Raw genomic sequence first — 25,736 nt, 5'->3', positions numbered from 1 at the left:
GGCCTAATATTATAGTTCTCAGTTTAGGCAACCCCAGTAATATGTTTTGAAACCGCTCTACAATGAATTAGAGGGGTAACATGAATTGTATTCGGGTAATTCTGGTATTCAAACGTCGGTGCAAATGCCAGTAGAGGAATAAGCCTCCCCATAATTTCTGTCCTCTACGATTTAAATAAACTGGGCTTTTTAGAGTATAACTTATTAACCTACGCGCTTCTGCATTGCCTCGAGACGTGGACCGTGTGTGTACAGTGAAATGTGTCATCTGCACAGTGTGTTTTGTACCAAGGGGAGGAGTGAGAGAACAGCTTGTGTAGAAGAGGATTTGCTACTCTCTGACGGGTTCGTCCAACGTCCTGTCAGTCCAGGACTCGACCAATGAACCCAATGAGCTGAAGAACTTGGCGCGTTGGCAAGTACGCCCCTTGAAGGTTGCACCGCCTTATATGACTGTGTATTTTTTCTCTAACTAAAGCTGGGGTGTGTATAACGTCACATGTTGTTTTTCTCTTTAGTTCAGTCACTCCGTGAGAGGTGTTATTTGCGGTGGATTTGCTGACAGTGAGCAGTAGCCGGCGCCGGCAATGGACTAGCCTTCGTATTTTACTGAAGTTTTCTGTTTTAGAAAATATTATAGTAGTCTCTTCACAAGTTTTAAAAAGTCAACAACCAATTTAAAACGCAAGAATGGCGAGTCCGCCTGTATCGGGAGGACCCCCGTTATCTAATGTCAACATTATTTCTAACAGCGTTAAAAAATTCGGATATCTTAAGAAGCAAAAGCACGGACATAGGCGGTTTTTCGTGTTAAAGGAACAGAGTGACGGACTGCCTGCCCGCTTGGAATATTACGAGAACGAGAAGAAATGGAAAAACAAATCAGCTGCTAAAAGGGTTATATCTCTTGACTCTTGTTTGAGCATAAACAAGCGAGCGGACGCAAAATACAAGCACCTGATAGCCCTCTACACCAAGGATGAATATTTCGCCGTTGCTGCTGAAAATGAGCAAGAGCAAGAGAGCTGGTACAGAGTCTTAACAGATTTAATGAGTGAGGGAAAAGTGTATGACGGGTCTGTCTCTAATTCGGCATCCTCTTTGGTGGGATTCGACGAGGGAAATTACGGTATGATTACGCCGGGGAGCGCCGCTTACAAGGAGGTATGGCAAGTGAATTTGAAATCCAGGGGGCTCGGTCAGAGCAGAAATATTACTGGCGTTTACAGACTTTGTTTATCGAGTCGGACAATTAGCTTTGTGAAACTTAACTCGGAGGTTGCATCCGTCAGCCTACAACTCATGAATATACGCCGATGTGGCCATTCCGATAGCTTCTTCTTCATCGAGGTGGGCAGGTCCGCCTCTACGGGACCCGGGGAGCTGTGGATGCAGGCGGACGACTCCGTGGTGGCCCAAAATATACACGAGACAATTCTGGAAGCCATGAAAGCAATGAAAGAGCTGTCCGAGTTCAGACCGCGCAGCAAAAGCCAGTCATCTGGCTCAAACCCCATATCCGTACCCACGCGGCGGAACTTAAACAATTTGCCCCCTAGTCAGACGGGGTTGGTGAGGAGGTCAAGGACGGATAGCATGGCAGCCACATCCCCTGTCAACAGGTTTAATTCCTGCCGGATACGGACGGCCAGCGAGGGTGACGGCACCATGGCCCGGCCGGTGTCTGTGTCAATATCTGAGATAGGGAGCCCCACTGTAAACAACCACAACCACATAAACAGGTCCAACACGGTCTCCGCTGGGTCGTGTCGGGTGTCGGAGCTGTCGCTACTCCACCACAGCAGGTCCATGTCTATGCCTGTATCCCACTCTCCTCCAGCAGCCATAAGCCCAGTCAGCCTTTCCTCCACCAGTATGAATGGTTCATCATCCACTTCATCTACTACCCAAAGACCCTCCAGCTGCAATGGTTCAGTCTCCGGGTCACCTAGCGACACAGGCTTCCTGTCATGTGATGATTATGCCTCCAGCCCAGGAGAGGCAAGGTACAGTCTGGCGGTCAGGAGCGACACGCCCTCATCTCTGTCCAGCACACCCCCATCTCGAGAGGTCAGCGACCTCTACGGCTACATGATGATGGACAGAGCATCTAGCCACTCCCTCAATAAGATGCGGGCGTCAAGCAGAGAGCGGCTGGATTTGGAGAAGACATACCGAAAAAGAACGTACTCTCTCACGACACCAAGGCAACAGAAGGTGCCTTCCCAGCTGTCATCTGCCTCGCTCGACGAGTACATGTTGATGAGGGCAGCGTATACCAATGGCCACTCTGGAAGGAACACACACTCTGCCTCTCCAAAGGTGTCCTACCCCGAGGATTATGGGGACATTGAAATCGGCTCCAGGAGCTCCAGCAGTAACCTAGGCGACGACGGCTATGTGACCATGACCCCAGGTGTGGCACCTAACAGTGGTAAAAATGACCACTACATGCCAATGAGTCCCATGTGTGTCTCAGCTCCCAAACAGATCATCAACCCCAGGTCACATGGTCAGACTACGGGGAGTGGATGCACGACTAACTCTCCAAGCAGCGGCTCCCTGGAGGACAGTGGCTACATGAGAATGTGGTCTGGCTCGAAGTCATCTCTTGACAGCTCTGACGGTAGGATGGTGAATGGTGACTACATGAACATGTCTCCCATCGACCCTTATACCTCACCAACGCCCCCAGATTATTTTGTGGGTCCCTGCGAACCCGCCCAGAGACCCTCACCCTCTCAGAACTCAGCGACCCGCTCCAACAAGGTACAACAGACCTCTAAAAGTGGAGAGGACAACCAGTATGTTTTGATGAGCCCCCAGAGTCAGAGACCAACAGAAGAATCAAACTACTACGCCATGACTGCCAACTCTGGGCCTACATCATTGACCAGCCCCTCTGCCCCCCCTCCTCTCAGGCACAATAGGGCAGAGGGTCTCTCACACCGAGGAAGAATCAACAGGCCTAATAGATTATCTCTAGACACCTTGAGAATGCTACCAAGCATGAACGAACATCCACTTCCCTGTGAGCCTAGAAGCCCTGGTGAATACATCAACATAGACTTTGGTGACGCCACGCGGTATTCCCCTCCTTCTGTTTCCATGGAGAGCCAGGGTTCTTCTCCCGGTTCTAGCACGGGCAGAAGAAAGTCTCCCTTATCCGATTACATGAACCTCGACTTGAGCTCACACTCTCCCAAATCAAGAGACACGCTTTCAGCTCCTCTGGATGTCCTCCCGGAGTTATCGCCGTGTCCCTGCCCTCCTGAGGAGGGGGAGTACTTCCTTAGCGAGCAGAGGAGCTCCCCGTGTCCAGCCAGCACGGACAAAGATGGTTATGCTGAGATGAAGTTCGACGACTCCCGAATCTCTCCCTCGTTCATCTCCGAGAACGAGGAGGCTGCTACAGTCAGTCCTACTAACAGGGTACAGAGGTTAAGCCTGGCCGAGCAAAGCATCCCGAGCATCGGGGCGTTCCTGTTGGCGGGATCTTCCCTCGACCCCGACAGGATGGCGAAAGTGATCCGGGCCGACCCCCACGGCCGGAGGCGGCACAGCTCCGAGACGTTTTCCTCCACCACCACCGTCACCCCGGTGTTTCCTTCTTTCGCCCACAATGCCAAGCGACACAGCTCCGCCTCGGTGGAAAACGTCTCCGTACGGAGCAGCGAAGGTTCTGACGAGGAGTACGGGAGTCCCATGTGTCGGGAGACCTCGGCGGGCTATCAAAACGGTCTTAACTACATCGCCTTAAACCTCATGGACAGCAGAGAGATAGGAAACTGTGAAAACCTGATGAGTTTCAAAACTGCTGTGGGCTGCTGCAAAGGGGACGTAAATGGATTAAATCCCAACCCGTATGCCTGTCTAGGATTCAAGGAGACAGCAACCACTGTAAAAGGTGAGTCAGGTTGATGTTTTTGGACGGTTTGTTTTTGGTTCGGCATTAGGGAGGTGATGCAGCACTTGAAATGGTATGGGTAGGTGTCAGTGCACTCTGCTACCACTAGGAGACCACTGGCCAGCAAGAGATCTTGTTTTTTAATTTTTTTTTCCCCCACTGAAATCTATACCTGTAAAGTTACATATGGTAATATTTTAACACAGTATCTGATTGTTCTTACTGTTTGTCGTTCCAGTAATGGTTGATACTTATAAAAATTTATAGACCCAGAAATGATCAAACTTGTAACATTTTACTGGATAGCTTTTCTGTTATATGCAGCATTTCTGAAAGCTGCAGATAAAGCAAACATGCACATATACTCTTCATTTACTAGCGAAATATATAATGCAGCTGTCGCACCGCCATGTAGAAATCAGTCCGAGGCGAGCTGATGCATAAATGCAAGTATTACCCTGGAAAAAAACTACTGAAGTGTGAAATTGGTAACATTATGTAATTATGATGAATATATTAATGCGTAGCGTTTTACAGTTCGCTTCAGCACCAGAGAGCGAGATAAGGGTTGTTGACGATAAAAAGTCTGTTTTTCATTCAGTGGAATTCCAAGGAATTTGAAACGTGACAAACGTGCCGAGCCGAAAGGCTGCGCAGTGGTAAACAAGCAAGTGCGTAGGAATCATGACGTTGCAGGATAGAGTGGAGCTGGGTTGTCTGCTTGCTGTTTGACTGCGCAAAACAAAGTTATTCATCAAATTACGATTTTACTGGGTCACTGCATATAGTTTTGTATAACGCTATCACATAATCACCACCATTATTACAATTGCTGCAGTACAGTTATTTTTACGTTGCGTATCAGCGTTTCCCTCGCACTGGAGGGAGAGTAATGTTGTTTTGAAGCTGGACTCACGTGAGTGGGACAGTTTTCTCCCGTATCTGCTCTTTGAGCATGATGTTGTTATCTTCCCAGAAATTTACTTACACTGATTACTTGGTAATGTCGCATAAGCGAGCCAAACAGAAAATTAGTATTTCAGCTGAATTAATATCATTATAATTAGACTGGTCCACGTCTCTTTTTTATATGGTATAAAAGAACCGTTGTTGGTGAGTAAAAATCAAGTCAGTACAAATATCCATTTATGAAACGAAGCTGTGTAACACCTTTACCTACACAGTGCTTCAAATAAGGCTGTGAAAGGTATTTATGATAGATATTTCCGTGTTCTGTACGTGACATGTCTTGTAGGAAAACACATTTGTGATAATTTTCCTACTTGAACCACTTATGGGTGTGTGTGATGGCATGATCGCCTGCCCATGCAAGCTGGAACAATATGCTCTTCTTAATTATGTGTGCTTGCCTTGGGCACTTCCTTGTGTGCCGTTAGTGTTATTACATGGACCAAAAGCACGTACTGCAAATCAACTGGGACCCCCCCCCCCCCCCCCCCCTTTCTTATGTACATGGCAGCTCCAAGCAAGCAATGTTATGGCCCAAAATTAGCCCCTTGGTGGCTTAGAACAGTGCCTCTCCCTGCCAGGACCAGGGGCACAGTGTGCAGTGTAAACAGAGAGAGAGAGGGAGAGAGAGAGAGACGAGAAAAGAGCTGTTGACAGCATAGTGAAGTTTAACCCTTTCTAGGCGGAGAGTTTGGATCTTTGTAACCATCTTGTTTGTCTATAAGCACAAGTGTATACGTGTGTGTGTGTGTGTGTGCGTTTTGTGTGAGTGAGTGTGTGCTTGGCTTGGGTAAGGATGTAGGGATTGTTTGGGTCGCGTCCTACTAGCGGACATGTGCGCTTCTGTCCACGAGTCCACCCTCAGTGTACAGAAAGCCTGTATGTGGGTTTGGCCATGTGTATCCGTCAGATGATCTGAAAAAGAAAGTTAAGCGGGTGTTTATTGGACACTGTCAGGTACTGATGAGTTTTCACGGTTGGAATGCATGACTGAACAAAGGTTGCTGGGGGGAGGTGAAATTGAACTTGTTTTCATTGAAGTTTAGAAGGAGGGGTTTTTTTTTGGGTTTTTTTTTTTAAAGGCGTCCTCTTACCCACATGTGCATACAGGCAACACGTTGTTATGCGCTGACTGAGTTTTTGAATCAAAGATCATCACACGTGGTGTCCAAGGGCATGTTTTTTTTTTCCCCCTTCCAAGTGCTATACATTCACTTAGGATTTACTTGTAAGATTTGCAGGGATAAAACTTGAGCCTTGTTGACATATGTCTGAATGTTTACGCGTTTCTTTAAGTTTTAGTCTTGTTTACATATGTATGTTTGCGCCCTTGCTTGACAGAGGCCAGAGGAAAGGCTTAACCCCGCGGCTTTAGCATAACGGTTGTAGCGTGGGGATAAGGCGGACAGGGGTGACCCCTTTCAAAACAAAACAAGCCAATAGCTCTAAAGTACGTTGTGTGAGTTTGGAGCTGATTAGCTGTCAGCTAAATTGTCTCCTTCAAAGTGACTGCACTCAGTGTCTCTGTTAGAAGGCAGATATTTTTAGGAGTTTTCAGATAGTGGACAGATAAGTTTTTTATCAGCTTGTACTGTAGGACAAAAAAAGAAAACAGCCGAAATGTGACGCTTTGAAGGGTACAAAGTACCAGTTCCACTTACGGGCACACACACACACACACACACACACACAGAGGTATTTAGCATCTGCCCAACAGTATGTGACTGTTATAATTTGGAATGTCAGTGGCCGTTTTTAAAATGTGACGCTCCTCCTTATTTGAATCACTTTAAAGAAAAAAAAGAAAGAAAGAAGGAGAGAGGGAAAAACACATCAGAGCAGAATGTAAAACTTTGTCCCATTTGCAGCGTGGAAAGATTAATTTCCCTAGCATACTGTGATAGATTATTTATAGATTATTGATTGCAAAGTGCCCGGAAATGCTAATCCCGTGTTTTTGCTTTGCTTTTCCCCACCAGTGCACATTCACTGGCACGCCGTATTTGATTTTCCGAGCAATCGCTAGACCCCTCTGCTCTCTAAATCAAGGGGGTGACCTTTTAGCTCCCCCCCCCCCTCCCTTACACACACACACACACACACACACAAAATAAAGCAAATAAAGAGAACAGAACTGAAACAGTGCCATAAGTTTTCCTGAAATAGTTGTTTATGTGGGGTTGTGTATGTAAGTGAATGCGCGTGTGTGTGTGTGTGTGTGTAGCCAGGAATAACTCAAACCTCAAGCGTTTTAAAAAGCAGAGAGAGAGAGAGGATCTCCTGTGCTAGATGTCAGGTGTTGGTGTTTGGAGCTTTAGCAGCAGAAGCCACAAGAGTAAACAGGGTTTTCTTTTTGCCTTTTTCTCAACCCCCGCCTCCCCCCCTCGGGGATCTTGGGCCTCCTGGAGAGGAGGGGGGGTGGGGGGTGGCAGATGGCCGTTGCCAGGAGGGGGGGGGGGGGGGGGGGGGGGTGCACCTGCCGCTCACCTCATTGCTTGCTGGTTATCAGGCAAAGCAGTGCCATAGACAATGCACTATTGACAACAGACCATCTGCCATGGCCACATGACAGGGGCTAGCTGCCGTCCCTTAGACAGAAAGCAAGAGAGTGAGTGAGAGAGAGAGAGAAGGAGAATGAAAGAGAGGCACCGCAGTGATCCTACTTTCCCGGTGCCCCCAGTGGCTACGAGTGAAAGGATGAATGATAACGTGCAAGATGTTTTTTTTCCACGTTGTGAAACGGCCTCAGAGTCACTCGCGCGCGCGCACACACACACACACACACACAGCGGTGTTTGGGAACACCGGCCTACATGTGAAAACACACGTACTGCCTGTCTGTTCGTCCCTTAAAACACAGAGCCAGTGAGGCTTCCTACTTGGAAACCGAGGGATCCGCTTTCAGTGGCGCACTCCCTCACCCCTGTTTTAGAGTGGAGAAGAGCCAGGGACCGTCTGAGCATGCTCAGTGTGTGATTGTGTTTGAAAACTTACGTACCCCCCCCCCCCCCTCATTCTCTTGACTATTTTTTTTTTCTTTTTGCTCTGTTTTCTACACTCTCTCTTTCTCTTTCTATCTTACTCACACATACCGCTCCTTTGTTTTTCCTCACCCCTCCCTCCCTCTCTCTCTCTCTAAAACCATTTTCACTATCGTCTTGTTTTTCACCTCGCTCTCGCTCTCTCTCTCTCTCTCTCTCTCTCACCCCCTCCCTCCCTCACCTACTCTTCCTCACTCACTCACTCACTCACCCTCCCCTCTACTTGTTTTTCTCAGTGCTTCATTCAGTTCTATTAGCTGTGTTCTCTCTGATTGGCAGGGAGGAAGGCAGGGCTAGGAGACTGCTCCTGTTGCTGCTACTGTTAGTGTCTTGTGTCAGACTTTCCAAGCAGTCTAGGCTTCCACTGCCGCACCGGTGACTAAACTAGGCCGGGATGTTCCAACCCAAGATAACTGACGCCGTCAATGTTAGCCACATTTAGCCAGGAGCTAGAGAAGGGGATTACGTTCTATGGAGGATTAGACATTATTCAGAGGCTTGTTTGGAGACGATTGAAGGGGGCATTCTCTCACACACACACACACACACACACACATACACACACACACACACACAAAGGCGTACACACGCACACGCACACAGATGCATGCATGCAGCCACAGACAAGCAGTTGATTCACTCACGCGATCTCCTACAAGTCGACACGCACGCACATGCGCGCACGCGCGCATACACACACACACACACACACACACACACACACACACACACAAAATCTCAAGTGGGGTCCTGGGATTATCTGACATGCTGAACTTCCGGTTTGGCAGCCTGGAGACTTCATCTCTGCTGGCTCGGTTGTTCTTTGGTCACGGTCTAACCTCACAGGACTCGGTCACTCGCTCGGGCTTAGAAACACCCTGGGCTTCCTGGAGGACTCAAACCATTCCCTGCTCTGCAGCTGGAAGTTCATGACGAGCTGTGACATCTTCATCCACGCAGCCCGTGTCCCTGGTGACAGGGGCACTGGCTGATATGACATTGCGTGACTCTGCCTTACGCTTGGACACCCCACGTCCCTGTAGCCTGGACCCCCCCCCCCAGAGGCATTAAGATCATTGGTCATCTCTTCTCCAGCCCACTTTGCTCGTAAACCCGTTTGACAGGCTAACGCTAAATCTCGCATGCTAAATTAAAAGGAGGTCGTTGGTTAAACTCTTATTCTCACGCGTTTTCCAAATCTTTCCTGTCGTTTCAATGATTTGAAGCTGCAGCTTCAAATCGGCAAAAAAAAAAAAAAAATCGAAAGATCTTTTAAAAAGCAGAGGAAACATTTTTACGACGCTGGACGAATAGTTCTTTTTTTTTTTTTTTTTTTTTTTTTTACTCTTCCATTACTAAGACCAAGAGAACTGAATAACCGTTAGTTAGGGGCATTTCACAACAATGATATATATTTTGGTGTTGTAAACCAAAGAGGGAGTGTTCTGCTTACCGTTCTAATCATCTTAAGAGCATAAGCTGTTTGGGAACGTTCAGGTATACTTAGCACATAATTGCCACATAGGTTGTCTGCCTCAGACAGACAGACAGGGATAAACTCAGAGCTGGTCACTGTCCTTTATGATATGTATGTGGGCTTTGTGTTTGTCCAGTGCGATGCTAAGGCTATATATAGCCGCATAGAAGAAGAGAGCAGACGGTAAAGAACTGTCCGGCGTCACCGTTTTGGGCGAGAGGGACGGTGATGGGAAACGGGAATCACCCACTGATGAGTTTTGGGGTGGGTTGGTGGGGGTGGAAGATGAGCCTCGGGGCCGGTTGTTTTGAATATACATTGTGTATCACACACACACACACACACACACACACACACACATATATATATGTATAACTCCGAGGGAAATGATTAAAGAGCTCTTTCTCAACAGTAACTGTCTTCATTTTGCCCCTGAACCAAGGGTTGTGTACAGGTACCCTCAAAAAAATGAAGAGAGAGACAGAGTAAAGAGTGGGGTGACAGGTCAGAGGTTAACTAAATATCTCCACACCCTCCTCAGACCGTAGTTTAGCCGTCTTCTACGCTCAGCAGTTTTCCAATGAGAAAAGCCTGTCTCCAGGGACCTGAGCCAGCTCCATACGCTCTAAAGGCCAAAGAGACACATCAAAGCTAACAACATTTCCATACCACCAGCCTCCCAAGGATTATAAACTAATGCCTGGTATCTGATGGGGCACATCGAAAGCACACATACTCACACACACACACACACACACACGTACACCTTCAATTTATTCCACACATATGCCCACAGAATCAAATGTCCTTGAATGTGGCGGAGTCAGCAGGTCTAAGCTGTGTGTGTGTGTGTGTGTGTGTGTTGTAGTCTGAGTGTTCCTTGGTGTCATTAATGGATGTTTGGTTTGTAATAGGGGTGAGGTAAACAGGTCATTGGTGAAAGACCACTCCATCTTGTCAAATTTACTGCCCTAGATAGCAGCAGTGTGGCCTGTACATTTAGGATTGTCGGTGGTCATATTTATTTGAAAAAAAAAAAAAAAAAAAATACAGTTTGTCCAGATGTAAGTTGCATACTTCCCCACACGCCACGGCGTTTCTCCTCCTTGTTCACATTTCGGCACAAATGTAATGGTATCACTAAAATGGCAGTGCAGTTGTGGATCCTCTCTGTGCCCCAGTTAGCCTGGCACGCTGGTTGATGACTACATGCTTGAGTGGAACGCTCAGACGATCGTCGCTTGTCGCACGCTCTCGCTATAGTGAAACGAGAAGAGCGTGTGTGTGTGCGTGGGTTGGGGTTGGGGGGTGGGGGGGTGTAGTCACCATGAATCTACTGTTCATTTCTCAGATTATGTAATTAATGCTCACAGCACAGATCACCACCCCCTACCCCAGCCTCATCCCTCCCACCCCACCCCCCCTCCCCACCAACACAACTCTTTCACCCCCCCCACCCCCCCACCCCTTTTCCCCGGACGGTCATCGCTCTGGATCCAGAGATATTTCCCCATACTCCTTCCTCTGGCCTGTGTATGTGAATGCCAATAGGATTAAAGTGGGATTAGCCCATCTGTGGCAGACAGACCATGGTCAAAGGCTTCTCTTCTCTCAGCTTGCCACCCTTTCCCCTATTTATTTAAAACGGTTGAGGACCGCACGCGAACGTGGGGGGGGGGGGCGCTGTCACTACCATTTAGCAGCCAGTGGGTCTGCCTGTTGCTGTCTGTTGGAGGTTTACAAGAGTGAGTCACGGCTAATGTTTTTGGTTGTCCCTTTTTTTTTTATTGCTGGCAGAATGGGATGGGGAATTTGTATGTGAGTTTTAGTTATGTTTGAAGATGTAAATTCAGTCTCTCATCATTGCTGTCACGCTTTGTAAGGGAGAGAGAGAGAGAGAGAGAAGGAAGAAGAGAGTGAGGGGAAGAGAGAGAGGGAGAAGAAGAGAGAAAAAGAGAGAGAGCGAAAGTGGCAGCAGCAGCAACAACACGGGGCCGTGTGAGGGGTGCGTTGGTGGTGTGTGTGCAGGGGGTAGTTGAGGAGGGGGGAGGGACGTAGGGTTAGGGCTTCTGGAGACTTCCGCTCTCAATGAGGCCCAGATGCAAATCAAATGCAGCAAACAAGAACAAAAGGCCAAAGGCCAGACACTTGATCTGTGAACACAACCAGTAGGAGATTTTAGAGACAGCCAAGGAACCTCGCTTCAGACAAACCTGAAATCTCCACTCACATAATAAAGCAGCAGCACAGGGGCAAATACGTGAACTTAACTTCGCTAGTGTTGATGGAGAGGCGGGAAAACGGGGGAACACTTTTCATCATTCAAGCGAGAAAGAAAGGAGTTAGAATGACAAGGGGCTGTGGGTCTTAAAAAAAAAGCTAGACTGAGTCGCCCCCCCCCCCCCCCCCCCCCCGCCCCTTCCACCTGTCTGCGTAGCTGTTAGCGTGTTTGAAAGGTCACGTTCCCAAACAGTTGTCTAAGGGAAAATGCTGCTCAGCCACTTTCCCCCTCAAACTCCATTTGCATAGTTTTCTGTCACTGGACCCTTAATGAGACGGAGAAACACGCTAGCGTGGAGCCAAGTTGTAACTGGGCGGAGCGTTTCTATAAGTATGATACTTAATGGCTTTTCTCTCTCTCTCTTTTTTTAATCTCTTTTCCTCCAGACTGAACATCACACAGATTGTCTTTCTCTCTCTCTCTCTCTCTCCTGACGTGAAGAGGAGAGAAACGGACAGTGACTGGGTAGAGACGGAGGTGTCTGGACTATGCTGCTGTATATGACCTACAACCTTCACCCTCATCTTCCTCACTGAGTTCCGGAGGGGCTTGCTTTGAGCCCCGTTTCCAACGTCAGGCTGTGTAAAAAAATGGGACCCCCCCCAACCCCCCCCTCTCTCCTTCGGTGGGTGACCCAGTCGTTCAGGAAAGACGAAGCTGCTGCAATGTAAAACGCTACAGTTACACAAAGTCGTATGTGAAAACATAGGATGATAGGTTGTTTTTTTTTTATTATTAAATAAACTTATTTTATTATTCCTTTGTTGCTTTGATTTTTTTTTTAAGCTCTGAATTTAAATTTGTATAGAGTATATATCCCTTCCCTTGACCGTGCCCCAAACCTCTTTTTTTTCAGTTTAATTTAAACTTCATTGTGCAACAAACAACTTCAAGGTACATATTGAACCTTTATTTATTTTCATATGTAATCAGTTAAGATGTGCTTTGATGGCATTTCGTTGATTTCAATAACATATTGACCCAATAAACTGCTACAAGTCCTACCTCAGGAAAAAGACAGGCTATTAACCGTATACTAAATTACATGTTTAATATAGAGTTATAATTTTTATTTATTTTATAAATTGAATGTTTTGACATGACCAATCCAAAGCCTTACTGTCTTCGTTGACATAGTATTTAAGACAAATTGGACCTACATAATATTTTAAAAATAGTGTGGCGATGTGCCATGGAAATAATAAATAAAATTTATTGTATTTTCTCTATTTTTTTAAATAGACACTGAATTGATTTAATTTAAACAATGACTAATTAAGTTCCTCTCTAAACAGGCCACTTGTCCTATGGTATTAAAAAATATGCAAAATCCCCCTTGTTTACAGGTGGTTTTCGCATGTTGAGTGACATTCATACTCAGAAATTTTATACACAGGTACAGCTGTGTCATTCCTTTGACCAATTATCTATTTGACAAAAAGAAAAGGAAAATGAAAAAGGATCCCATGTATACAACGCAGACATACGTACTCAATGACAAGATATGCGAGCGATTGGTGATTTATTGCCCTTTACCGTAGTTGATCGTCAGTACCCCATTCTCACTGCTCATTGGCTGCTGCTTTAGCTCCGCCCACAGCTCTCCCTTGTCGCTTTACCCATTGCAGATACAATGGCTGAGTTCTGTTGCTCTTTGTGTTAAAGTTTGAGACTAATTTGAGGCGGGGGTGGGGGGGGGGGGGGGGGGGGGGGGGGGGGGGGGGCCTGGTAAATCTATCAACAGGCAGAAGTAATGTGGACTCAAAACAGCAGGGTGGTAACACACTTTCTCAAGTCACAGCAAGCCAGCATCCTGCGTGTTACTGTGAGCTAGGCAAACGCTCGCTCTCTCTCTACTATGGATTGTACCGCGAGACACATTTGAATGTAGAGCACGTAACTGACTGAAGATGAATGAGAAAATGAAACTAAGCTCAGTGAAAGAAAAAGGACAAAAAAAAAAAAACAAAAAAAAAAAAACTAGTCAAAGCACTAGTTTTCCATGTTTGACTTTGCTTTTGCTAATTTTATGAGCTATGTCTGTACAGATATTGAAAAGTTTTGGTGTTGAACATTAATGTTTTTAGTCACGTAGAGACAGATTTACAACTGTTTCTGTCTGTAACAAACAAATTAATTAAAGAGAGAGTCAATGAGTTGTTTTCTGAGAAATATCTGTCAAAGTATGAATCAGTCATTAGTAATAAAACGATAAAACCACATTTAAAAAAACAAAACAAAACAAAAAAAAAACAGAATTTGAGATGAATTCTCTTAGATTCTCTTTTTAGCTAAAGCAGCTGTACAAAGGCTTTGTGGAACTGTGTACAAATACCCAAACAACCATAGCACTAATGTAGAATACATGTTGATACCATAGACGTCCCCTCCAAGGTCTGGGCTAGGCCTTTTAAAACTGCGTGATCTAAAACCCAACGCCACTTAAAATGATCTATTCTGTTATTCTAAAAAAAAAAAAAAAGTTTTAAAAAATCTATAAAAATAATTACAAAAAAAAAACAAAAAACACTTACCTCCTTGATTTTAGGGGAGATCCTATTTCTTCGGTACACTCAACCCTCTACATATGCAATACTTACATACAAAGCAAATTAGTTTACAAAGTGGAACCAAAATGTATAAATATTCTGTTAATATATTTGTTAAATTTTACAGAGAGATTGAATTTATGCTGTTTGTACATTTTCTTTCTGCCAACTTTTGAAACTTTTTTTTTGTTTTGTTTTGTTTGTTTGTTTTTGCTTTTGCTTATGGAACTTTAAAGTATATTGAACAGTGTTCTTGAAGATCTTGAGTATGTATGTATTGTTTCTATGTATCAAAGGGTTAATATATATACATATATATATATATTTTAATTATTGAGAGGCCTGGTTGAACTTGCTGTGTCTTCCATTGTACAAACTTCATATACTGTTCATTGTGATGCTACTAAGAGATCATTTATACATTGTAGAGAAATATTGCTTATGTTTGTGCAAAGATTAAATGATAGCCAGATGCAATAATGAAATAAATATATCATTATTTAAGGAAGTACAGTTGACTCCTGATTCTTCATTTGTACCTTTCTCTCTCAAGCAGAACTTTTTGTTTTTTGTTTTTTAACTGTAAGACAAAGATGGTAACCTTATTCTTTAAGATAATCAATGTTAGACTGGCATGGCAAACTGCCCAAACACACAATGTGGTACACCGGTATTTGAATACCATATCATAGCACACACAAGGAAAGTGCACTCACACGTGAGGTGTTTTCAGTATATCTTTCAACCTGTCACACTATGAGCCCATAGGAAGAGGAAACAAACTATATCAGATTCAAAAGCACGTGGATGTGGACAGATTGCTTCCCCCCCGTGTGACAGGACGGAGGAAAACGTTTGATTCCCCCACCCCCCCCCCCCCCCCCCCCCCCCCCCCCCCCCGGCACTGATTCGGTATCTGGCCCTTTTGAAAAAAGCAGGATACTCTCCGCTTCCGATACTCCGACTAGACGCTGAGTAGTGTTCCTGACACACACGCACTCCTGCTTTCTTTACTGGTCAGCAGGAAGTTAATATTGTGCAAATGACCTCCTTCCTGTTCTCAGCGTGGGAGAGAAGTGCTGGACAGTGACTTGGCTACTGAGTGTACACACACACACACACACACATACACACACACACACACACACACACACACACACACACATACACATACACACACACACACACACACACATACAAGCATATGGACATGTGAGGTGGCAAATTTGTCCCACAATTAATACAAACTCTCATGCGGTGATAACGTGGATATAGATATATTTCAAGGACAACAGTTAATGTTTCCACTATGCTGGGCTGGGCTGTTGTAACAAGGACCACACACACACACACACACACACACACACATACATCCACACGCGGTCAGTCAGCAGACGGGCTAAATAAGGTGGACCCACACAGAGTGTGCCGTGAAAACACCATGAGGGTGACAGGACCTCAGTTAGATCACTAGTGACTGGCGCAGTGTTACGCAATAACCCATGTCAGCAGTCAGAGAACACACTGTTCTGGCCCCAAAAGCACAGCTATTCTCTCTGCTTTTCTCACAGGGCCTGTTCGAGCTACCCCCCCCCCCACCCCCACCCCCACCCCCACCCCCACCCCGGTGCAAAAGAGACTGGAGGAGAAAGGAAAAGGAAAAAGGGTTAAAAATGTTTTTTTTCACCAAAGCAGTTCAAACATAAAGAGAGGTGTTGAAATACTGCAACAAGTACCCACCCCACACTTCCTCCAAAGCCTCACAGTTAAACGAAAAGAAGTGTACCCAACAGTAAATTCTTCTTCTTCTTCTTCTTCTAACACAGGTTTGGTGATAAAAAGTGAGAATATAGGCAAAAAAACAGTAAGGTTACAAATCATGCTACCCTCTTGATTTTAGTCTCCACTTGGCTCTGTCTGACTTGTGATCGTAACTGTGACCTTTTCCCGTAAAATGAGGCCAAAACGTAAAAAAAAAAATCTGATTTGGCTTTGACCTTATGCAGCGTTGTCACTCAGCCTCTCGTCTTCTCTCGTGTGGTAACTTAGGCAACTGCCGATAACCAGCTCAAAACGACCACGCTGACACCACAGACGGACAGCTGCATACGGCCCTCAAATTACGAGACTTATCCGTCGCACTTCAGAGTCTTCCCTCTCCCTGAACTTCTGCCAATATTAACCTCCGGGTTTGCCCGAATGGTTTTCTGAACATTTTACGTGGACAAACAAAATACCGCTCCCAAGGGTTTGCCATAAATCAAATTTCTAGCCACATGTGAACAAAGAAGAGAAATGACATTGTATTATAATTGTTATTCAGCATGGACCGGTCTGCCGCACTGACCAAACCAGATATTATGCCAGAGTCTCTATAACTGGAATTCATCAAAGTAGTTTGATGTCAGTTAGATGCAGCTTTTGGATTCTCGTAAAAGCCAGTCGACGGATCGATGAGTTCTTCGAAATACAGAAGACACAGTTTATCTGGTGGATGTGTCGTTGGTTAAACAGAATAAGAGAGATGAAAAAGTAAGCCCAGAGTGGAAAAAACAGAGCTGGTGCTTTATATATATATATATAATTATGACGGGAAACAAGCGATCTCGGTTTGCGAAATGTCTGCGTGCTGTCTCTGTCAGAGCGTGTGAGTGAAATGGAGGACCTTCTGTCACTATCACTTCAAAACCACCGCAGCTCCACCGTAGGTTTAGACCCAGAATCAAGTGATCGCTGTCTTTATATATAGTCCCCAGAAAATGAGAATCCAAGAAACGCTTATTCCAGGAAAAGTGTATAAATACAACCGGGTTTGCTGAAAAATTATAGTGCCGGTCCACGGGTTTCAGGGCTCGGAATTGGCTTTGTCGGCGTGGATCAAGACCCAAAGGCCATTTAATGTATGACAGATATGGGATTGGTGACCTTAGAAAGAGTGCAGACAGTACTGCCCCACGGACAAAGAGATTCTTTTCTCTCAGGAAGGAATTGTGCTGTCATTAATCAGTTCATATTTAATAACCTTTGATTTATCCCCGTAACGACAGAGATAAAGAGCCACCGAAATATTTCTTGACTTGCTTGAATTATAGAGGGTGTCAGTGTGTTTGTGTGTGTACAAGTATGTGTGTGTGTGTGTATGGGGGGGGGGTATGAATATATTCTAAATGGAGATGTGTGATACCAGGAGAGGCTGATGCCCTCAGAATCTCCTGTGCATCTAGATAAGACACTGGCTTTTACTAAGGTAGTGTGAGGAGTGAGTAGCCAGTACAGCAACAGGTTAGCCTACAGCAGTGAGACTCAGAGAGTGAGCCAGAGAGAGAGAGAGAGAGAGAAGAAAAAGAAACATTGAGGAAGAGAGAGAAAAGAGAGAGGCAGAGTGATAAGGCATCACTCATGCATTTCCTTTAGGGCAACAGACAAAGTCCGTGTGTGTGTGCGTGTGCGTGTGTGTTTGTGTGTGTGACCCCATGCACACCTGTTTGTGCCTATTCGTCTTTAGACAGACAAAGACACATTTATTCATTAGCTGTTCTTTTTCAAAGAGTCAAGAGACATCTCCACGCTCAAACACAGCTCAAACTCCATTTTGGATCTCGCTGATTACAGTTACACAAGGCTTCCTCATTCTGGGCTCTCACGCTGAAATACCGACACCCGTATGAAACGAGGCCCGTAAATGATCCTCAAATTAGCCCAAAGAGACCCCCCATCACACACTGCTGCTGAATGGCTCACACATTATACACATTCTCTTATTACCCAATCGCCAATCCAAATAAAGAATGACATTTGACAAAGGGTGACACGGTGCGCTGTGCTTCCCATTGACTTTCATGGCCAAAGTGTAAACAGTAAAGTAAACAGAGAGTGTTTACACAAGACTTGATCCTGTCAGGGCCTGTAGCTTAAGACTTCAGGTTATGAAGTCTCGAGAACACGTGGAGCCGCGTGAGTGACGTCAGCGCGCGATGCGAAAGGCAATATCGGTCGGTCTTTGATCCGTGCGCCTGCGTCACAAACTGCGCGAGTGAACGTGTATAAGTCGCTATAAAAAGAGCGGTATTGAAACTTCTGAATGGTTATATTGAGAAGTGACTCCCACGTTGTCGGCTGAGCGGAGGCGGAATAAGTCTTGAGAGAACTTTCAGAGGAACAGTGTTTTCCTCTGCCGCTTGTTCACCCTGAGTCACTGTTTGTTTATTCTTACTGTGTCTGTTTTTGTGTGTGTGTGTGTGTGTGTGTGTGTATCTTCTCTTTATCTCTCTTTCACTTTCCGTATGTATGGTATATACACGTGTACAGTCATTATGCTCCTTACAGGAAACAATCTCAGAATGCTATTTGTGATACATTTCGAAAACATTCCCTGTCACTCTTGCTCTCTCTCACACACACACACACACACACACACACACATACACACACAGAGCCAGCCGTTGCTCACAGCGGCGCTGCCTGAACCTCTTGTCTTTTTTCTGTTCTCTCTTTGGTTTATGTAAACATTACATCACTACTGGGGCATTTCCCCAAACAGAAGAGAGGGGGATACACTCAGAGAAAAACCTCACCACACCACACCATACAACAGACAACCAACAACAGACAAATACAACAAACAAACAAACAAACAAACCAGTTTCGATAATACTGCACCAACCACACTTCTCCTTTCTATCGATACACGCAACATGCGTATTTCTTTCTCGAAGTACAACGTGTACCTCAGGACAGGGTTGAGGGGAACGGCTCCACTCAACGGTGGTACGCGCTGCATGAAAACAATAGAGGGCCAATCCATTCTTTTGTATGTGCTGAACCAACACCCATTTTCAGAATCCTTGTATTTCCAGCATATTGTTCTGTAGTAATCTGTACTTGAGTTTATTTGTTCAAAAGGAATGTTGTGCAACACAGAACCTCCAACTAGTGACCACGCCCCCCCCCCCCCATCCTGAGCTACGAACAACAACAACAACAAATTAAATAAATAAATAAATAATAAAACGTAGCCCTCACACAGATGACGTTGGAACATATTAGTCAAATCTATTTTGTGATGGGTAAGGGGGAATGCGAACACTCCCAGCTTAACTCTGCTTTGTGCTGCTGGCTGCATCCAGCTCTCTCACTCACATCCTGGTTTGTGCTTGTTCTCAGAGGACCAACAGAAATAAATAGGGAGTAAGTGGAGAATGCAAACAGTAGTAAGCAGATGAGCTGCCTCATCGGGGCGATAGATAAGCGGTGTGTGTCATAGCCATAGGCAGCATACAAATGAACGAGAGAGTAAGAAGGTTCGGACTTAGCGGGGTGTTGGGGGGCGGGGGGGGGGGGCAAACCATATTGGGCAGGAGACAGGGAGGGGAAGACTCCCCTGTCTGGAAGCATTTTGGTACACTCCCAAACGTCACAGTCCAGTCACCCAGAATTCGTGTCAGCCAGGTGTGGAGAGAGAGATTGAGGGAGAGAGAGAGAGAGATTGAGAGAGAGAGAGAGAGAGGGAGAGAGAGAGATTGACGGGTAATGTTCTGAGTAATGGCAGTATCAGCTTACACACTGAATTTCCTTTAAGATCCTATGGTAAATCTCACACGTCAGCACACACACACGCGGGCTTACGAACACACGCGCGCACGCGCGCACACACACACAGGCACACACACAGACACACACACACATTCACAACCATTTATTTCAACTACCCTTTAGGGTCCTGTTTACCTTCCCAGTGTTCTGATGGATCATTTCTTTTATATGACCAGCGTTAGTGGGGTATAAATACGTAATAGCATCAAGCATACGCAGCTCGTTGTCTGTGGTTTGGACGTTGAGCTGTTATGATTTAGATGAAGCGCTCTGATGAGAAACGATGTTGGGAGATGCAGTTTGTGCTGGGAACAAAGAACATCAACATGTGAGGGTCATTAACATCGAAACACCATTTACTACAGGAGGCAGGTTCATCTAAGGCGAGGGAAAGGATGCACTAGACGCTTCCCATCGTTTCCCTTTAACCCAATTACAAGGAGCGGTGCATGATCGGCGCCGCTGTCATCGGTGTGTTTTTTTTTCCGATACTCGTAAGCGATGCCAGGGGAATACATTAAGGTGAAGGACCTCTGTGAATCAGTCCGTAAACATCGTTATTAGTCAGGATGCACCGCGGGTTTTACGCACGGGTGTGTAAAAAACAGACGTGCACGTGAGCACACAAAAGCACGTTTAACATTGTTTCCATCGCATCCTGTCCTCGAATGACTCCAGGATCTGTGTAAGATAAAGGACGTGAAGCATACAGTGTAGCTTTTATAGGGGCACTGTGTAATACAAAAACAGAGAGCCACGTCAGGACACACATCAAGGAGAGAGGGGGGTGGGGGGTGTGGTGTGGTGTTGTGTGGTGGTGATGGTTGGGGGGGGGGGCGGTAAATGAATTTACAGAGATAGACTGTTTGGAGTTAAACATGTTCACCCCATACCATTTGAAAATCCAATAATGGTCAGAATAATTGATTCAAGGCAATGAATGAACAGTGAAAGGAGGAAAAAGAAAGAAGGAGGGGAGAAAAAAAAAGCTCGAAAACACACAAGACGAGAAATGAGACAAAAAAAAAAAGCTTTCGAAATATCTTATATTCTCCTAACCTGTCACGGAACCAGAGCGCCTGCATTTTTCATTACAGGGATGGATGGTTTCTGTCCGGTCTCAGACACTGGACTGTACAAACGGCTCTTTGTCATCTGAAAAAAAACAAAACAAAACAGGACAGACTGCCAGTAAACGATGGTATAATGAAAGCATGTCTCCTTACGTGAAAGACTGATAAGCTCAGGGGAGAGTCAAACATTTAGAGTTGAGCTCTCTATGGTTTAAGGGGTTTAACATTGTCAGTGAAACAAACAAACGAAGAAAAAAAAAAGACGCTGAATTTGTGAGAACAAGATTTGGACACTCCTACATACAGTTCATTTCTAGACATTCTACAGGCACTATTCTCTCATGCCTTTCTTTCTCCCTCTTGTTCTCTCTCTCTCTCTCTCTCACACACACACACACACACACAGAAGCACCACACACTCACACGTCTGCAAACCACACATATACACCACGGCCATACATCATCCTTATATCTGAGTATACATTGCTAATACGCTCCCCTTAAGTGATCAGTTTCACCATTTCTCCAGTTTCCACTCTTGTTTTGAGATTTATGTTCTGAACACCTACAAATTGTCGCTCCACATGACACTAAAAATATGCTTTAAAAATATGCCATGGCTCTTTGTTATGGAATACATCTGCAAACACAACCCCCTGTCTCCCATCTGTGATCTGAGCGACTTATATTGTCACACTAAAGTGATCACATACATATTTGATGTAATACCACATAACCAAAAACTTTCAGAATTGCTGTTGACGTTTTCCAACTCAATCCTTGTCCAGTCATGGACAATAACAATGGGGCATTTGATGTCCATATAAATGAGTACATCGTGTAACCCCCTAAGGTACATTTGCCTAGTGCACTTACAGAACTATTATAAAAGACTGCAGCAGGAAGCCATAATCCGAGGAGAACAGCGGAAATGAGTGTGGATAGATAACGCTGCTTGACAGTAAGTTAATCTAATTGCTGGTAATACCCCCGGGTCTTCCCTCAGGCCGGAGGACATTTAAGCTCTTAAATAATGCAGTGATATAGATTTGAACAGGTAATGGCTTCATCAAATAGACAAGCATTTCCGATCATTTTTTTTTCAGGGTACTAAAGTGGCATAAAGAAGTGTGCTGCAACACGAAATGGAGAACTACGCGCATTCGGGATACACATATTTTTATTCACGCACTTTGGCGTTCAAAATGATTTACGCATGCTAAGAGAATGCATTGTCTGTTCCATATAACCAAGATTAGATTTGTGCAGGATTCATAATATTGTAAACGTTTCCGGTGCTCTCTACGACATACGTTGGTGGAACACGTGCGCAGAAATCGTTGTAAACAAACAACAGCCGCTCACGTGCATGAAGTGTCAAAGCAGCCTTCACGGACCACAGTTGATGGCGTGTAACTTGATCTTTTACCCCACGCCACGGTCCTCTGCTAGGTCACTACACTCTTAAACACACAGCCCACCACATACCGACGGAGGCGGGCAACCATTGACGGAGGCGTGTATAGTGCGCTGAACGTGCCTAGAAATTGTAGAAAGCTGCCGTAGTCGAGCTTGTAAACAAGTACACGTGCAGTGCAGTTGGAGCCTCGCCCCCTGCTACTCTTCCTCAGTTGCAAGCCCGCCAGAGTCCGTTACTGTTTACCTTCGAACGTCTTCACAAACTGCCAAAAACGAACGTTATGAATCACGCGCGGCGTAGTTTCTTGCACATGTTCTACCTTTCTTTAAACATCTTTTCTCAGTCTTCAAGTCTTTAGCCCTACAACTGTTGAGTTCAAGCGTGCAATTCTAGCAGAGACTGCAGCAAACTAGACGGCAAGTGACTATAGCGTATTTAGGCTATTTCAAATTGGTAAAGCGTCCGACGTGCTGCTGAATCGCAAGGTTTCTCAGTCCGAGAGACAATATCATAAATTTGCCCCGCAGATATCATAAAATTTACTATGGCTGTTGATGCTCACTACTACAGAGAAGTTTAGACATTTACAATAGGCCTACGGGCAAAGACGTAATCTAAATCGGTCAAAGCAAAATGATGAGATACTCCCCCTGCTACAAACACTTAAAGGTAGCCTATCTTTATTTGATAGTCAGACTGTACCTGAGCTGACCTATTTTATGCCCGTCGTCTTCGCTTAAATGGCATCCAGGTGAGTGGAGAGAACGTTCACGACCACTAAATCTGTTTTTGTGTTGACTTGGAGACCACTCGCTTTTTTCACGCGGGTGTCCGACGCCAGGCAACGTATCATGGTTTGTTTTCGTTCGCACGGCAACGGGCCACAAAACCAGTTGAGACAACTACTTTACCGCAATACACTCAGAGCCCTATAAAACTCCGAAGAACCAGAGCATAAATGTCAGTCAAATATCGCAGGCGTGAATGTTTCTCTGGCCGTATGTCTTTATTTGCAATAGCAGATATCTGTGCGTGTCATAAAGTGATATTTTTCCAAAGCCTACTCACTCATTGTTGTGTAACATTGGGTAAATGTTACCCTTGCATCACATCGGAAGTGATAAATGAGAGCAAACAAGACAGCTGAAATGTAAGGAAAGCCCCCCCCCAGCCCTTTAATCAAATTGTACTTTTGGCTGATCGGAACAGGGTAATGGCCAGGTCTTGCCCAGAGCTGTGGCAAAAGTATGGGGGAAAAAAAAACCTCAAAGACTTCAAAAATTTTGCAGAACACTCAGTGCATACCACGTCTGACCTGAGGCTACACACACATCGTCTTGTATGCAAATCTTTGACCTATAAGCGTGACGGTGTTGCCTGCATGAACACTGTTTTGCATTAGCGAATCTACCTAATTCAAAGGTCAGAGTAATTGTTGGAGATGTTCTGTTCTTCACATCTTTTGGTGCCCTGTCATTTCCAAATTACAGATGGAAGCTGAATTAGTCACTGCTGAAGCATTTTTTCCCTTTCCCACAATGAGCTTAAAAAAAAAACAAAAAAACCCCAGTGGTACAGTGGTTAAATGGAAGTTAAAGCTGAATTTGAGTCCTGTGTCAGCAATGTAACTAGTGTCATACTGCTTAATTTTTAGTTTGGAGAAGTCCTTTGAAGGCAGTAACTGTCAGAACAAGCAGAATCCAGTTTCTCTCAGTTATATCTCAAGGTGGAGAGAGGTTAGTGTTCAGTTATTGAATCAGATCAGAATCTGCTCTGTAAACACACAAGATGGAGGTCTAGATACATGTTCTCTCTAAGTTAGTCTCATTAAACAGGACGTGGCGTGAAGAAGGTTTATTAAAAGTGCTAAGGCCATGCTAGGGGCAAACATACCGTGACGGGTAATTGTGAGACTATATAACTCATATCTTGTTGGGGCTCCTCTGGCGTGGATGAGATTTCGCAGAGGATGGTTTGCATGGTTAGATGATGAGTTGGATAATGGTTGGTCACACCGTACCCGCCCACTTACACGTTGCCCCTCCTCCGGTCTCCATGACGACATGTTATTAACATATCTTGTTTCAAAGTGGCTAGTGCATGGTTAGAGCCATGTGCTTGCATTGACTCTCAGACTACATTGCATCAGATGTCCCCTGTGTCTCCCCTCCACCAGTTCTTTAACAGAGGGAGAAACACCTCCGTCAGACCACGACACAGCTTACTTCTGTTCAAGAATTAAAACGGTCAAAAACAAGAACTGTCTGCCTCAAAGATACCTGCAAATGTGGAGAAACCTACAGAGATGATGAACTTGTATGTTTGCTTTGGAGGAGAGGACATCAGTAGATTTCTGGGACCCAAGTGATTTTCTCAGTGGTTGCCCCTCCATTGTATGCACACACTCAAACTACAGCGCGTTTAAATCAAAATGATTTCTCAGAGTTTTAAAACCAAAGTGCGTTTTTAACCTTCAAATGTTATCCAAACAACGTAACTTTTTTTTTCTTTTTTTTTTTTAATTATCACCTCATAGGCAAACCACGGTTTTCGGGTCATGTTTCGGTCAATGTGCTTCCATTCATATCTTTGAGAGGTTAGAACAATATTGTACTTTGTAACAGAACCGTTTTGTATTATTGTAATTCTTTTCCCATGATGTTATGCAAAGTGGCTCCAGGGGCCTGAAGGCACTATTTCACTGGGCTGCGTATGACCTATAAGAGATACATGATATAATTACTGAATTTGTTATTCAGTGTGAGAAGTTTAATGACTAGTAAGTGCTGACCTTTGTACTGCTGATTTACATGGAGAGCACATATTGAATGGGTGGTGTGTGAGTGACAGTGAGGGACAGGACTGATAGGCACGTTCCAATCTGTAAAAAAAAAAAGAGAGAGAGAGATAGTATGTAGAAAATGTCTGAGCCAAGGAAAAAATACGCAGTGATGACAAGAAGTGTTTGAATAAAAACTCACAACTTATGTTTCTAGTTTATTCTGTACACATTTCACAGCTGCTGCAAGGGGAAGTAGTTTTGAAAAAAAAAAGAAAAAAAAAAAAAGGATGGATTTCTTCCTTGTGTCTATTCTCAGAACCTCTTCCGCACATACTCACTCTTCAGCACTTTACACACGCACACACACACACACACATACACAAACATTTACATACACAAATACAGGGCACAAAATGTCGAGAGCAAAAATGCATTTACTGCAGACTTGAAAGTGTGAGATCACCCTCGTCATTGTCTCTCTTTATTCTGTTCTGGGCTCAGAGTTCCTCTTATTCAGCCCCACTGGAGTCACCTCCCAACCTGCAGCAGTCATCAGGGAAGAACCGGGATTTGGTTTCTATGGAAACCCTCTCCCATCGGGGCTTTTCCTTTTTTACAATGACGACCTTCTTACGGAGGGCATTT

The 25,736-nt window shown here is 44.9% G+C and overlaps 1 protein-coding gene across 1 annotated transcript; it reads left to right on the top strand.

Moving 5' to 3' along the window:
- Positions 1-667: 667 nt before the first annotated feature.
- Positions 668-12,398, top strand: irs2a (insulin receptor substrate 2a). The gene is made up of 2 exons (XM_030779698.1): positions 668-3,907; positions 12,062-12,398. The coding sequence occupies exons 1-2, from the start codon at positions 691-693 to the stop codon at positions 12,064-12,066; spliced, it is 3,222 nt and encodes a 1,073-aa protein (XP_030635558.1). The 5' UTR covers positions 668-690; the 3' UTR covers positions 12,067-12,398.
- The last annotated feature ends 13,338 nt before the right edge of the window (positions 12,399-25,736 follow it).

This window comes from Chanos chanos, chromosome 7, assembly GCF_902362185.1.
Source record: "Chanos chanos chromosome 7, fChaCha1.1, whole genome shotgun sequence".
In the NCBI taxonomy this organism is placed as follows: Eukaryota; Metazoa; Chordata; class Actinopteri; order Gonorynchiformes; family Chanidae; genus Chanos; species Chanos chanos.
Note: the sequence above shows the minus strand (reverse complement) of the source record. Positions and strands in the feature narration are given on the sequence as shown.